Genomic DNA, 16,936 nt, shown 5'->3' with positions numbered 1-16,936 from the left:
TGCAAAACAAACTATAAATGATACAAGAAAGAATAAAATGCATATGTGAGGATCCCTCACGCAGCAGCCCTTAATCCAATCACATTTGGGTCATGAACAGTCCATGTCGCCTTAACTTTAGGAAGACAACACTCCACTCTACAGCGGAGGTGCTGCATTTGATAATGAGGCTTAAGTGACTCTAATGCACCCCGGCCTCAGGGCTCAGCCTTCAGATACAGGCCTCCTTGCCACCCATGAGGTACAGAGCGCTAAGGAGCGTGATGACTAATCCATCTGGAAAGCGGGAGGCTTTGCCGGTTCATTGCTGTAAACCCAAGCAGGGGCAATTACATTGGCCAGAGAAGGTGCCCTGCTGGAGGTCATTATATGGACTCCCCTTCTCCATCCTGCCGATCGAGCCCAGATTGATCCAGAATCGATATCACACGCATCACAAAGGGAGTCCATTGTGGGGCCCAGGTTGCAAGAGAGTGCCAAACCAGACTTGGAGCTTCGGGGGCAGAGCAGGAGGAAGAGGAGGATATGTGATCTGTCTGGAGTGGTGTCGGGGCGGATCATTCCAAACAGGATTAAGCACAACGAGCCCTAGGCGAGGATTGATATTCAGATTTATCAGCCAGGACCTAACAAGCTTCTTCTGAGGGCTGTTCAGTCCTCAGACCCAATCCTTATTCTATCCATGTCCCCAGAGATTAGGCCTACGACCCTGCCTGCAAGGCTTTGACAGTGAGGCTTTTGGCTCACAATTCAAATCCTGTGTGTATACTTCCTTTCTTTCACATCCTAATCAAACATGGAATACTTTTAACCCTCTCCTACTAGAATTATTTTAGTATCAAAAATGGTTCCCTATCACCTTGAAACTACGTATGCCTCCAAGGGATGCTGTACTCGGCTTTGTTAGGAGCAAATAATTCCCTGGGTGAGACATACATATAAATATGAAGAAGCGTTTATTTCTTTATTTCATTTTATTTGATTTTCATGTGATGTTCCTTTCTACAGAGTAGTGTCTCTCATGCTGTAACTCGCAATGAAAATGCTAAGGAAGAAGGTCCACTGAGAAAAGCAGAAAATGGGGGGGGAATAGCAACAAGGGCTCATGATTATAGCATAATCATGTTGCATCACTTCTACCATCAGAGTAACACAACATGCCACCTTTAATGTCTGCCGTAAGGCAAGAGGCAATGAAACTGGGGCAACATGAATTTTAAATGACTCTTGTGAAGTACAAAGGCAGTGAATTGAGTGTGCGTGGGGGGGGTGGGGGGAGGTTCCCGGCTAGCCTGAAGTTACCACCAACTGAAGAATTTTTTTTTTCCTTTTTTGCTTGAGACAGTGCTGCGCCACTAGACCGGGTATTCGTGCAAACAAAACAATTCTGCCACTCGTTGTGGACGCACGTGCAGCACAGCACTGCCCAGTTCAGTGCAGCAGTGCAACCACAGAGCTGTAATCCCCCGTGCTGGCAGAACAGTTGTCTGGAGCAGCAACCCCACCCTGCTTTGCAAGCTACATCCAATCAGAGCTAAGAGATGGGCTCCAAGAGAAAAAAAAGACTGGAGCACAGCCATTCACAGAAGAGACCGTTTGTGGAGTGATGCTCTGCGAGTCTGAGAGTGGCCTACCTCCCCTCCAGACCCCACAGGATGACCAGACAGTTGAAAGGTGGGCTGAAGGTGTTGTGACAGGATTAAGACACAGCGCACATCTACAGTACATGAGACCACAGGACGTCTACATTGACATCACAAATAATTTCATCACTGCAGATGCAAGCACGTGCATGCCTGCCTGTGCCCACACACACACACACACACACACATCATGGTAACAATCTAAACCAGCATATCATAATACTGTGTCCACTGGTGTTGTTCCCTCCCAGTAATCCTTCTACCCAGACTTGAGCAAAGGAAAAGTTCAAAGCAATGGCTGTGAGCCCTGTCCTTGTGAAGCTTAAAAATGGAGATACGTGCTGTCTTATTTCAAGGTTCAGACTCACGATGCCCACACTACACAAGGGTCACACTTCAGGTTCTGATCTCCACCTGAGGTATTGGCCCACACAGCTCTTTACACAGTCTGTTACCTGAACGTTTCTCTCAACTTCCTTCATCTTCATTGCTACCCAACTAGAGCGCCGCCTGCACTCTCGGATATTGGTAATACAAACCCCCTGCAGTGCTGAGTCTTGCTTTCAGTGCTGGGGACTTGGCAGTAGCAAAACTCCGCCATTGATTAGAGGAGACGAAGAGGGATGAATACAGAGAGAGATGAAAAGGCAGGGGAAGAGATGGCACGCATGGCCCTGTCTGAAATTCAGACCTAAGACAGACTCGGAGATGAGGTGGGGAGGGACGCGGCGGCTCCAGAAAGGAGCCGCGGCGGAAAAGCCGACGGGCGGAGCAGCTGCCTCTTGGCCCCCCGGTGTGGGTTGACATCAAGGAGCCAACCCGATGCCCGAGATGCAGAGGGCACAGTGCGTAACAGGGAAGTGGGGGTGAGGGGTGTTCTGGGGGCTGGAATCAAAGCACTGGATTGCTCTTTGTTAAATGTATTAAGGATGTCTTCTGATGAACCTTGAAGTGCACTACAACACCCGTGGCGGCAGCGGTATTTGATCTCGCCTCTTTATAAACAGATGCTCAAAGCACTCTCCCCGCATCTCTGGCATATCTTCAAAAACAGCCTGCTATTTTTTTTTTCTCTCCCTCCTGTTCTTTCCATCTCTCTCCCTCCCTACCTCGTGTCTCCATCTTTGCGCCCATTTTCTCTCCCCATCAATCTCATACCCTGAGACTGCGGCTCGTGTCTTTTTTTGTGCATCTTTCTCTGCTTAAATCTTCTAGATAAATCCTTTCTTTCTTTCTCTCCCAAGTCTTGGGGGAGAACAGTGCCTCTGTGTAAATATTGGAGCATGCTGGTTCAAAAGCAAAGGCTCCTTGGCAATCAATGTTTGACAAGTAATTTCAGCGACTTTTCCTTGAAAGACCTCCGACTATACAAACACGTTTCGGGCTCATCAGTCACAGAAAACAAGGTCTTTCAACAGCACTCCAATGGTTCTATAGTGTATAGAACCATTGGAGTGCTGTTGAAAGACCTTGTTTTCTGTGACTGATGTATATAGTATATTCTTCACCCATTTAGCAACACCACTGAGAGAAAGATGAACATTTGTATTTAGTCACACTCGAATGAAAGGAGATGGATCATAACACAAAGAGCATCAGAGTAAGAAAAGACCCTGTTCATGAGACTCCATTTCCAGGATGAAAGCCCTTCTACAACAATCATTCGCTAAGGTTTCTTATCTAACGAGTTATGTCCTATCACATGAAAACCCTTGAAATCAACGCTCGAACTTGGATAAGTAAACAGAAGCACCATCATAACGGTGCAATGCACACCCCCAAAAACATTTCTGTTTAATAAGCGTTAAGTTAATCATGAATTGTGTGTTCTTTCATTTAAACGGGATGGGAGATTATTATTGGAAACAATTGTTAAATTCCTCTCTCATCCCCTATTTCATCTATTGATGCCAAATTCCACAGTCTCTGGCTTTCATTCTATAATGACATGTCTGGTGGGCCAGGAAGCATTGAATTCAAAGATTAGAGCCTGTGCTATAGCAGGGTGGATAAGGGATACCCCAGCATTGAGGATAAAAATGAGACTTCAGGGAGAAACTTGCCTCTGTGAATTATATTTCATCAAGAATGCGGATCCAACGTGGATGACTTTCTTCACAGACCGCATTGGAGGTTTGAAGAAATACCATTGTAAAGTGATCGCAAAAACAATTCACCCAATATGTTTTGTTTCCAGCATTTAAAGATTTTCTAATACTAACTGAATTCTTAAAGCACAGAAATCCGATGACAGAAATAAATCCAGCCAAACAGTGCGGCTTGGGGAATAATGAGGATTGCGGAACAAGCTTTACCGGAAAACAGGGGAGTCTCGAAAAAGTAATCCAGGATGGGGAATTCTACAATGCTGGCTAGAATTCTAGGCTACTTTACACTTCAGCCCTCCATTGCTTAACTGAGGTATTGAGTGGATATGAGGTCACCTAACCTGTAGCCCTACCCATCAAATATTCACAAAAATGATACCAACTTGCTGCCTACCAGGACCAACACTTAGTGTTTGTGTACAAAAAAATGGGGAGTCATTGATGAAAACGTTAATACGACACACATATGCACATTCAAAAACTTTTTACTTCCACATTTCTGCACAATATCTCAGAACCTGAGACAGAAATTACCACATCTAAGGTGCAGACTAAAAATATGTTAGAGTGTCAAGGCAGCAGTGTGAAAAGTAAGATAAAAAGTACTCTTTAGTGGAAAATGACAGACACTTTCTTTTCAGCTTGATCAGGGTGCCGGACACTCAGTGAAACTGAAAGGAACGGTTTGATTTGAAGCTGAAAGACTGACATAGGAACCTGACACAGGGGCCTGACAGAGCTCACCAGCAAGGGGAGAGGGGATGGGATGATTTGCACTGTCATCTGCTGTACCAAAGTGTGACAGTGACATGCCACACCCTGAAACAGACCCATTTTGCTCCTGTCCACTGTGTCTGTAATGACCGTAGTACTCCACCATGAGCAACAGCCGAATGCATTTTTCTCTTCACCTCAATGGACCAAACTACAGCAAATTCACTACGCACGCCATAATGTCACAAACTAACTTTTATGTGTGGATGTGTGCACAGGGTCATTAATCTTGCAAAGCACATGCTGGATATTAATTATCAAGGGAGCTTCTGGGAGTTCTATTTCTTAGTGAAGCAAACAAACGATATACATAATGTAATATTTAAAATACAACATTTATTCTCAGGACAGGCACAACACAGAAAGGACACTTGCCTAATCCATATGTTTTCAACTTTTATTACTGAAATGCGTGTGCCACAGCTGGGCCCACAGAATAATACACTTTTCTGTTGGCACACCGAATTGAACTCTATGTGAGGATGCAGCCTGTAATTTAAGTCCAATAAAAAATACTGTGGATGAGCCACATGTGACTATTGGTGCCTGTCGAGTGGAAACAGAAATGTGCTCCAGCATTGCTTTTCAGCCACAAGAAAATGTACATATCTGTGGTGTTACTAGGTGAACCAAGAACATGCCATTTCTGATTTTGAGAAGTCATAAAAATTTGCATGGCAATGTGCGCAAAGTAGAGTTTTTGGAGCAAATTTGCGTATACATGCAATCAACAAATGAGGACACTGTCTCTTTTAGCTACTGCCTGAATCTGTTTCTAACCTGAAGGTCATTTTAAAGCCTGCAGATCTCTGATTCTCCTCACTGGAGTGGCTCCCTCCACTGAAGGCAATTCTGTATCGCCTGCCTCTCCTGTTCTGGTACAGTTCAATGGCCTAGTGGTCTAAACACGAGATTAAAACTCTGGTTGATTTTCTAGCAGTTGGCCCTACATGGCCCTCATGACCTAAGTCCTGGGATTCAAAATAACAGGAGATTTATGCCGTTTCCAACTCTGACTGACCAATGGTGCCTCTGTTGGTTCAGCATTAACTGTACCAATATCTTTTAAGCCTGTACAAAGCAATCTGACTAAAATGTACACATGGATGAAACCTGCTGTGCTATGTCCTGATTTAAGGCTATATTGTCTGCAATGTTTCTGAGAGATGAAGCAAACATATTAATACATAATGATGGTGCAAAATATGTTATTACTACACAATGCAACTCAACCAGTTACTGATCCCATTTACAGTACATGTGGCACAAAACTGAAAGTAGAAGGAACAAGGAGAAAGAAACATTGTTCATGATCTGGTTCCCTATCATTATTTTTGCCTATGCCAAGTATTTGCTCTTTATTGTCAGCCAAAAAATGGCCTACTAATCTAGGCAAGCATGCAGCCCGATGGGGGGCCAGATCAAATCCAACGCTCATTAAGTTTCCTGTGGTTGAAGTGCCTGACCTTGAAAATGAAAATACAGACAGCACCTCCACTCCCTTTCCCTCTCTTTCCCCTTCCCCCTTTATTCTTCTAACACCCTCCACACCTTCTCACTCCACCCTACCTTTCTCTGCCCCCATCTCTCACCCCCCTCCTTCCTCATTCCCTCTCATCTTCATTTCACACCTCCATTCCTGTCTCTCCCTCCACCTCTCACCTCCACCCTCACAGCACCTTGCTAAACAGATGCACTCCAAATGGATCCAAACACAGACACTTGTCCTAGCAGCTGAGTCCTGTTCCTGTCCACGCTGCACGGAACGGTACTGCGATCGGGCCCACTTGCAGAGCGAATGTAAATCCATCTCGATTCTCGAATGGAGAGAGCGTTCACGCTCACTTCATTATGGTACTTAATCTGCAGTACAGCAGCTTTCATTTCAGGCCGCTTGGTCATGAAAGATTAACAGCAGAAACACTGTTAATATGTTGAGATAAGGAGGAGGTAGGGAGGCACTGCTTGGTGGCAGCAACCTTTTGTGGTGCAACTCTCATGACAAGGGCAGGAAGCTGTCACTCTCCCAGCCACGCCTGGGTCTGACAGACATGTTCTTTTGATCGGGTACTATGAGGTGCTTAATTCTACAGCAAGACTAGTCAAGATGCTGATATTGTTTTCCATTCACCCCTTTGTTGAAAGGAGCTTTAGACACGGTCACACGGCTGAACCATGGAAAAACGTAACGTATAAATGCAGCTCATGAATAAATTTGTGTTAAATGCCCCGTGTAAATCAAGCCCAGTCAGGCACAACAAATACTCAGACATGATACATCACACCACAAAACCAGCATACTGCCACAGATAATCCTCACCTGCATGAGGTTGCAGGTGGATATTTTACTTTCATGGTAGTTCTTTGCAACTTCAGGTTTATTTTTAAATCTGTCCTTCACACCACTCCTCAAAACTCAAACTCTCAGCTCCCCCCGGGTAGGCTATACTTCCTGCCTGTGAGAAACACTTGCTTCCTGAGAATCTGGGCCACAACAAACCACTCTATTTATAGTCTTAATGTACAGGCTTCACCATGGGATTAATTCTCACTATCAACCTCTGCCATCTGTAAAATGCACAAAAACATACCACAAATACATATACAAAATACCTCCCTTATGACACATAAGTGCTCCTCTGATATATGAAACCACGGCATGCATCACTAATTCACAATTGTCATTAATATCATGGCTACCTCTCCACAAAGCAACATTAACCCCTACTGACATCTCCATGGTGGAAGTAATCATTTTTAAAAAAAGACAACTCAGAAATTGTGGGATATTTCTCACATCACACTGGCAAAAATGTCACTGCCCATTGTATGTGCCAGCCTGAAAGGTGTGAAATGCCCTTCAGCTAATATCTGAGTGGCAACAAAACTGCTGTACTGAGGAGGCCATGTGGCAAGAATGTTTTAACAATACACCCAACTGGAAGGAAACTGGATTCAAAGCATTCTACCAGGCCCTGCAAACTAGCAAAGGAATCCACACAGGCAAAATGAAATATTGCCTTCATAATGTGCACTGTATACTAAGCAGTTCATTGCTCCCTAGGGGAGGTGGGGGGGACAGAAAGCAGACAAAGCCCATCTCGCTGTCTGTCAGATTAAGGTGAAAATATCGGCCTAACTGGGTGTGAAGCCTGCAGATGGCAAACCACTAGAAATTGTTCATCTTTCCAGTCAAATCAGATGCTTGCCAGGCGGTGATATATGATCCATCTCTCAAGCTCGGCTTGAGGAGTGGAAAAGATAAGGTACGGGGGGGGGGGGGGGGGGGGGGGCGGGGGGGGTTGGGGGTGTCTGCCATCCTGATCCGTCATGCTGCTTCCTTCCTCTCAAAGTGGAGTGTATTAAAATTGCGCATTCCTGAGAGGACAGATGCACAGCTGGGCCTCGTGTTTTAAGGGCCCCCCTCGCTCTGCTCATCCCTTACCATCCATAAGGCGCGCCTTACAGCACGCCTCTGAGGGTCTGCTTATTTTTTGGACACAGGCTCTCCTGGCAGTGTTTCGGAGCGGAACATTCCGGATCATTTAGGCGTCACAATTACCAATGCAAAAAATGTCCCCTTGCACGAGTCATTCTCGCCACCGGTTGGTCAGAGAAGGTGCTGCAGTATGCTAATTTGATTTCAAGTGACCTGTGAAAATATCCAGCACGCATTCCAGAAGAGATCTGCATTCACTTCCACACCAGCAAGCAGGCCGTGCTTCATAGCTGCTCCAAAGGCCCGCCTTGTAGACCGCATGCATCATCCTCTCTGAAAACAACCTGGTGAATGTAGTTCATATATATATATATATATATATATATATATATATATATATATATATGTATATATGTGTGTATACACACACACACACACGCACGCACATCAGATGACAGTATGTCTATAAATGTAATACTGACTAAGACACGTGCAGTCATGGTCACTGCAGTGCCCATGAAAATAAACTATTTCCACTAAAAATGACAGAAATTGTGAAATGTAATTATCCAATGAAGACAGAGAAGACAGGCAATTTCCATCTTTCTACTATCTCACATCAGACAATGAAAAGCTTGAAGCTTGAATCTGATCACTACGCCCACCCCGTTTACTACACCAATGATACAAAGCTGTCAAAACTTAATACTATATCATTGCTGTCCGATCCTAGTAACTATGGCAGAACATATATAGCTAAGCAATTTCATGAATGTCTGCCAGGTGCTAATTGTGCTGGACAGTAAGGAGTACAATCATCACCATGTTATTATTAGCTTCGCAGCATCTGTTTGAGACCACATGCGGAGGTGTGTATTGATTATGCAGCCACATACTAAGCCCTCTTTTTCCACTGTCATACAGTTGTACAACCTCTCACAACAGAGCGCTCCTTTATATTAATGCTCCGAGGTTGGTCTGCGACGCGTTTGTGCTGACTTGGCTATCTTCCCCGGAGCTCCTGCGCGCAGCACCCTGACCTTGGCGATTCTGCAGAGTGTGGATGGGAATAATGAGTGAGATTCCCAGAGTGAGGGGTCTTCATCAGCTACATCACTGAGACAGAGGGGGGACAACTCTGTTTGCAACTCTGCTCTAGCAACACTGTACATTTTAAAGTCATACCAATGAGGCACAGTATCAAACATGGAGAGAAAGAGACAGAGACAGAAAAGGACAGAGAGAGAGGAGAGAGACCAAGAAGCAGACGCAGAGATAAAGAAAGGGGAGATAGAGTGACACAGGAATGTGGTTTGAGAAAAAGAGATGATCAATCTCATACACTCACAACATCTTTAAATTTGTCTTATTTTCTGATGCAACACAGTATTTGCTCTGAAGCATTTCTTCTACAGTACCTGTTAATTACAAAGCTTCTCAAAGTCCCATGCCTAATTCTAACAGCTACCTAAGGCATTGTCATTCTAGATACAAAGCCCTGCAAAAATGGCTTGGTGTACTAACTGATCTCTGCTTTGTCTACAAAATATGACTGAAAATTATATACATTATAACAGGCTGACATTGATGTCATGTATATGTAGGCATAAAGAGCATCTTCATTACAACAGGATGCTAAATCATGAAAACAGAGTGGTTACCAACTATCCAGGTATTCTGTTACTTATGAACAGCAATAAAACCAGATAACATGAACAGCTCCACAAAAGAAAGTCTTGGCTGTCTAAAGACAGGAATACAAAAGCTCCAAAAGCTTCACAGAATACAAGGCTACAAGCTGATTTTCAACTATAGAGCCTTTATGTCACTTTTCTGGTTAGCCTGTAATGCTACAATATTTACTGCATGTCAGTACAATATTTACTGAGTATCATGCCATTGGTAAAATATGTCTGTATTTGCAAAAGCAAAACTGGGGTGAATTACAGTTAAGTGAATTATGGCTGAAGTAGTCAACTGAACTCAACATTTATGGTTAACAAGTACACATTAGTTATTACCAGCAAAATCAAATGAGAAGTTCAGAATTAAAATATCCTTGTACTTACAGAAGAACTATCACAGTGCTGCTGGCTGCTAACTGGGATTCATAATATGACTGATAAACTGAGCAGACAAGTAGCAATATGTGGACCTCTACCACTCTCCAACTCCCACAAGTTGGGATGCCAACTCTAATCAAGATAACAATTGTCCACATTCCAAGTCAGGCTAGTGATCAGACAAACATGTGTTTTATCATGTCTCTGAGGATAAAGGATATCAGGGCAAGTATTCCCCCCCCCCAACTATGCTACAATGGCTGTATCAAACTTGGGTGTAAATGAAGAGAAGTCTGAAGGCCTGAGCAAAAATCCCCAGGGAACAAATTACAATTTATTAGAAAGGAAAATTCTTCATTGTTAGCCCTGTCCAAATCCTGCACACTTCAGCTCATTTGTAATCACAAACACTTTGCTTTTATTAACCGGTTGCCTGTAATGCTGCATATTTAAATTCGGGCTTACATCACCACATTAACTCCATCTTCAGCACAGCTGGCCGGAAACGGAAATGGCACCATTTGGTAGTGTGGGAAGTTCGAAACCAATCCCAGGGCACTGTTCCCTTGGCAACGGCAATCTGTTGCTGGGGGCGGAAGGTGTCAACAAGTCGAGTCTGTGTAGCAGTCTGTGCCTGCCCCCGTGCCATGGACTGTGCTTTCTGCTGCGGGAAACCCTACAGCATAGGGAATTATTCATCTGAGACACCCTGACAACAAACAGGCACATACTGCAGTTCAGTCCAATTCACCACTAGATCAGTGTGACAGACCAAAACTGTATTAATGCTGGGACTGCACCTGATCCCATACTAGCATCAGCCTAAACACGATACAAACTAAACAGCACTATAATAAAAACAAAAAAAACAAAAAACATCTAAAACCAAGGTATTCATTTTTAATTCAGATTCCACATTTCCACATTTAATAATTCAGATAAAAAAACCTGCCAAAAATGTCAAAAAACCTTAAAAAAAAAAATAAACTTCATATACACAAAAATGGCATATACATGGTCAGAACTAACACATATGTTGACTTGGCACGTGGTTGTCATGTTGAATTTAGTGTGCAACATTCAGACACAAAAACATGGCTTTCACAAACAAATGCAATATAAAAATCCTGCTTTGCACCACACATTTAGTTGTAGATGACAATGGCCTCCATGTACCTCTAACAGCATGACTGCTACCTCAGGCAGACTCCAAACCAGACTGATCCAGACAGAATGATAACAGACTTTAAGCGCATGCCATGTCCTGCAGGTAACAGCATGAGGTGTGTCTTTGAAAGAGGGGGACTCTGCATCTTTCGGCTGGTGAGAACTGCTGTCCTGTCCTTGAGTGAAACACAGTATCTAATTGCTCTATTGCAAATACATGTGGATCAAAAGGTTACAGAATGTGTCAGCTGTGAAATGGTTAGCACAAGCTTCTGAATGGATATGTCTTCCAAGCAAATAAAGTAACACACATTCACTATCTGTAACACAACGAGTAACACCACAAAAGAATGTCCTCAGGATCTTGCCTGGGCGATAACAAAATCTTAATATTGCAATATTGTCTTCCTGAAACAGTTCAATAGTATTACCCCTGCCATTGGGGGAGGGGATGTACCCACCAACAAAAAACCCTAGTGACCCTAGTATGCTCACTTATATTTATGATACAGGGTACAAAACGAATGGTTACCTGACTTCCCAGAGCAAGTACAAACATGTTTTAGGCAAGTAAAACCGGCCAATGACTTGCCCCATCGGGCAGGTGATGATTCAGGCTAAGTTTAGCATTTCAGTTCACAAAATACAAAGATTCTGTGTGCCTATCACCAGACAAGCATATCTGCAGTTGTGTGAGTTTGTGTGTCACAAAGGAATGAGCAGGTCATTTTGGGTCTTGTGACCAATCATAGCTTGGCTCTTCTCTAATAACTAACTACCTGTTATAGTGGAAGTGAACTAAATCTGCCTGGTGTCAGAGTGCTATAAGATGCACCATTTTAATCTACCCTGCATGCCTTTCGCAGTGCCTTACAGGGTCGTCCTCCTGGTCCCTCGAAGCCAGAAAATTCTCCAGTGTGTTTAAACCAGGACTGCATCAGTTTCTCTACTGGGTCACACAAGAAAACTCCAAATGTTAATGTTTACAAAGCAGCAATACACTATTGCATTACAAGATTCATTTTTGATATTGGGGTTGACTGTCCTACACAAAGTTATAACAAACTACCTAGTTAGTTTTACAGCTAGCTCCTTATTATAACTTGAGAGGGAAGTTGAAACAACTTGGATTCACCTACAGCCAGAGTCTGAGCTCTCACTAACGCACCTATAGTTTTCAACTGTGAAGTTGATCTTTCCACACTTGTTCATCTGAAAATTGTATCACTGCCTGATCCAACTTGACTGATTTGCCTGACTTGTCAGCATCATGCTGCAAAAAATTAGCTTCAAAAAAAACATCAGCTTCAGCTCTGCAGCTCTGTATTTACAAAATACAAAATCACTAACAATATGTGTGTGAAACAACAACTGCCAAGCTAGCAATGTAACCTCCAGCTCTAACATCCACCTACAAAGTTAGCTACAGGACAGTGAATTAGTTAACTAGCTAGCTAAAACTCAGCCATCTTATCTGAGCTAACTAGATAAGCTATATATACGATATTGCTGAAAATATCTCTAGGTAATGCAAATATCATAGTATATCAGATATATAGCCTAAGCCTAGTTCCCATATGCCTCACATGCCCCTTTGCAAACCTCTGCACATGCACTCAATGACTTCTCATGTAATCAAAGGTCTATGAAGCAGTCAATGAAGAAGACCTAACTAACTAATAAGGCTGCTCAACACATTTGTGTGCAACTCCAACAGTGCTGATGAGGAGCCATTGAAAAACAAGTCTAGCTAGAACCCAATCACCAGCTCGTCTTGCTCCCGGAATGGTTGGGTGGGAGGAGATTTAACACTAGGCAGGGAAAGGAGGGCAAGAGGCGCACACACACACACACGCACGCGCACACACACACACACACACACACACACACACACACACACACACACACACACACACACACACAGCCTCAAAGCCCCACAAAGAAGCACCCAGACATTTGTAAGACCAAGGACACAGGCTTCTGTCTGAAATTGTCCTCCACTCCCTCCACCCAGAAGACCAATTATGGGGCCAGGTCTCAAAGAACAACATAAGTACTAAGGACAAGTTCAACATCAGCTGATAGAGTGGGGCCTAATGAAGACAGGGCCCACTGCAAAGAAATAGCATAACATTCTCACTGAAGTAAATCTGTCTAACAGTAATATTTATGCCAAGTCACTTCATTAGTGTAAAAGCATTTTTCCTTATAAGACTCCCATCTTTCCACAATATATACAGTATAATTTAATATATTGTTTGATACAAAACTATATAATGTGCAGGAGAGAATGGAAGTAAAGTAAGAAACATTTTTGAAATGTACCATTCAGCTGCTGTTTATTTTCAGAAAGGGGTCAGACCAAGGTCACAGAAGGTAGGCCTCCTTTAGAGAGACTCACAGAGAAAAAAAAACAGAGTGCTTAATAATTTCTGACAGCATCAAAAAAAGCTCAAGGAAACAGCAGCAGCTAAGTGTAGGTGCTGCCATCAGAAAACAGAATGTTGAGTGTCCCTTAAAACAACTTTCTAGGTCATCGGATAAGTGTCAGACCATGGCTCCAAAATGCATTCACGGTGCCTCACCAAAGGATCAGTGCTTCCTTGAGCTTTACTTCCTATGTGGGTCAATGCTGTACCCTATCAGGAGCTTGCAGGTACATGAGTTGCTCTGCTCACTTTGCCGGAGTGCAGTGTGTGTGTGTAGCGGGCGACATAAACAGTGTACTAAACCTCCTTCCCTTCTCCAAAATCTTTGAGCTCATGTCCTTTATCTCATGCCATCTAGAGGCTCCACCCACTAGTACCAGCAGAGCTAAGGGGAGGGGCTTTGCAGAAGCTATTGACTCCACTGACAGGATGCGAACATCAGCCAGGACACTTCTTTTCACTCTAATGATGTTTAACTGATGTAACTTTTCAATGGCAGGTGATAGGGCATCATGAGAAGGTCTTCCTCTTTCTTCTGAATATCATGTATATGTCAGCTAAATAATAGGTCGCTGATTAAGGAGATGCACCAGAGGCAGGAAGAAACTCTGCATACTCCCCCTAGGCATTTGGTCCCAATCAATAAAGCAGGACCCTGACTGCGGTCTGTGAAATGTGTGAATAATGCATTGCTCTCCGACCAGCAATACATCAGCATCGGCCCAGCTCTTTCAATAACCTGTCATTTTAACCTGCCTATTTTCACTGTTTTAACAAGGTCTTGCATTTCCTGTCTGTATCACAGTCCTCTCTGGGCCCAGCGGTAAAGTAGTACTGGATGGTTACTGAATACATTACCACTGCAGCATCATCCACCACCCCCCAACACACACACACACACACATACACACACACACCCCACCACAACCAACTGGCCTCACATTAACAGTGCTTTTTCACCACGGTAGGCTCTTATGCTGTCCTCATTTGTACACATTTTTTGCTGCAACATCTTGAAACTTGAAAAAAGAAAAAGCCCATCTGAGAATTATGTTGTGTATGGCAGCCCGCTGTGGACAAGAAACGTCAGATCCTTACTCTTCCAAATATCCTCAGTATATTAAACTTGTAAAAAAAAAAAAATTACATTTTGTGTTAAGCTTTGTACATAGGGAACTTATGATTTACCCTTTGAAAGTGAGCAAACAGTGATTTGTCTCTGGTGCGAGTGCGACCGTCAACAACAATAAAACTCTACTTGGTGACAACATGCATTTCTGTAGGAATTTCCTTATACGCTGTATAGCATCCCTCTCTGTGACTAAAATGACCCTTGCAGATCCGCAATATCAAAATGTTAAATTACAACCAAACCAGTTACACGACGAGGGCTATGTCTTCCACCAAGGGGAGAAAACTTCTGCTCTTGCCTCATATTTCTCTGAACGCATTACAGATGATGCGCTATTTATACTTTCTGTGCTGCTTTGCAGCGAAAGATATACATTAATATTAAAAACGCTGGCTTTTTCAATCCCTATTCACCGCATGTAGCCCTGCCTCTTGGTTCAAGATGCATTCGGTCAGACGCCGCAGAAGGCAAAAATCCAGAACGCTTAGCTAACAATGCAAACCACAAAGGAGCAGGTGCCGACCAAAGTATTCTCGTGTTCTACATCTCATTTAACTGAAAACAACTGCTATTTAAATTACCACATCGTGGTTCAAAAAGACACGCTCCGCCTTATAATAGAAAACAAAATAAACGCATCTGGACAAATCGCATGAATATGGCCTATAGGTTACATCGAAACACGCCTAGGATACAACTCACCCTTTGTTAAAGAAATTTCTCAGATGATGTAACACCGACAACGAAATCTGCAGGTTAAGTTGGACAGTTAGCCTGCTAATGAATTATGTTTTATCTGCAGTGGGCAAAGTTAGATAAAACATTAAACAACATCACGTATATCTCTAGGTAGTCACATATTCCAATATTCTTACTGATGTGGAATAACGTTTTCAAACGATATAATAAGAGAAGCGTATTAATTAATGTGATGGTAAATTGTAATCATCTTACAACAATTTCACTGCAATCTTTGTAGGTACCCTACAATGTAACATATTGTAAACAAAAGGGTAAGCTAGCTATAACCATTGGCTACACACAGGCTACAGCATGGACATCATTTCGCTTAGCTGTATACCTGCAATGACTGTGTTTGTAATTCTGAAATTCTGGGTAATATCGCAAAATACCCACACAAGAAAGCATCATCATAATATCCTTTCTTAATCACAGCATGCATTCAAATCAAAACAAATAACGCTAGCTAGCTGCACCGCATGTAATGTGTTATGTTGTGTTCTATTCTTACCAGATTTAGAACTGTCTCGACGATATCTCTGTTGCTAACCTCCCCGACCTGGATCAGACCGATGAGAACGGCGAATTTCATCTTGATATTCCGGATCGGAACCGAGGGGTTGATCACCCCGGCCGGCAGAACCATGGAGCCCGAACCAGACACCATCATCTCTCCGGTAACAGTGCTCGTAGCCACTTGCTGCCCATGACCAGATGGAAGTTCTCGGTCGGAGAGCGAAACCGAACCCGGTACTGATACCGGCTTCTCGCTCGACATTTCCTCCCAAATCCGAACGAGCGGCCGCGGTCTCACCTGCTTTAAATCACTCCTGACTGTGCAAAAGCATCCAGGAGAAGGCAAAAGGGAAAATTCTGGAATAATAACGTAGAGACAAACCCTCCTTTCTATTTAAATCCACCCTGTCCTCCCGTATGTGAATAAGACAACATACAGCTCTCAAGCAGTATAGTATTTCTGAATGCTTAACAGAACAGTATCCGTCTCTTTAAGAGTCCTGATGTCAGCCAGTCAGCGTTGCAGGCTGAAGCTATAGTGTTGTGGTACTGGGGGCAACATCACTGTCTCCGCCATGTTGCGCGCCCCCTGCCTGCAGCGCTGTTCACCACGCCTGCGTGTTGAGCGAGGAGGTGGGGAATGAGTATGTCCTGTTTTTAGAAAGGGCCAGGTGAGCTACTCCAATTTGGAACTGGACATTTTATTGTACGATCGTGCGCAATAATAATAAAATATTGAAACTGAGACTAAAAGTAGTCACATATAGAGTGCCAGTAAAAAGAGGCAGTCCGTACAAAACTTTAACAACATTGTCACTGTACACCGGAACAGCTATATTATTCGAATAATATTTGGTATTCTTTTTAAAGCCAGAAAAAAAGACAGAGCAATCAATATTAAGGGACTAAATCATGCTCCCACCC

The 16,936-nt window shown here is 43.3% G+C and overlaps 1 protein-coding gene across 9 annotated transcripts in view; it reads right to left on the bottom strand.

Moving 5' to 3' along the window:
* nbeaa (neurobeachin a) overlaps positions 1 to 16,274 on the bottom strand; it is a 210,281-nt gene extending 194,007 nt beyond the window's left edge. For all 9 annotated transcript variants that reach the window (XM_036523380.1, XM_036523381.1, XM_036523384.1 and 6 more), the window contains exon 1: positions 16,008 to 16,274. In XM_036523380.1, the coding sequence (XP_036379273.1) occupies positions 16,008 to 16,274 (267 nt within the window). The remainder of the gene's footprint in view (positions 1 to 16,007) is intronic.
* Between the last annotated feature and the right edge of the window lie 662 nt (positions 16,275 to 16,936).

Source organism: Megalops cyprinoides, chromosome 3 (genome assembly GCF_013368585.1).
Source record: "Megalops cyprinoides isolate fMegCyp1 chromosome 3, fMegCyp1.pri, whole genome shotgun sequence".
NCBI lineage: Eukaryota > Metazoa > Chordata > Actinopteri > Elopiformes > Megalopidae > Megalops > Megalops cyprinoides.
Note: the sequence above shows the minus strand (reverse complement) of the source record. Positions and strands in the feature narration are given on the sequence as shown.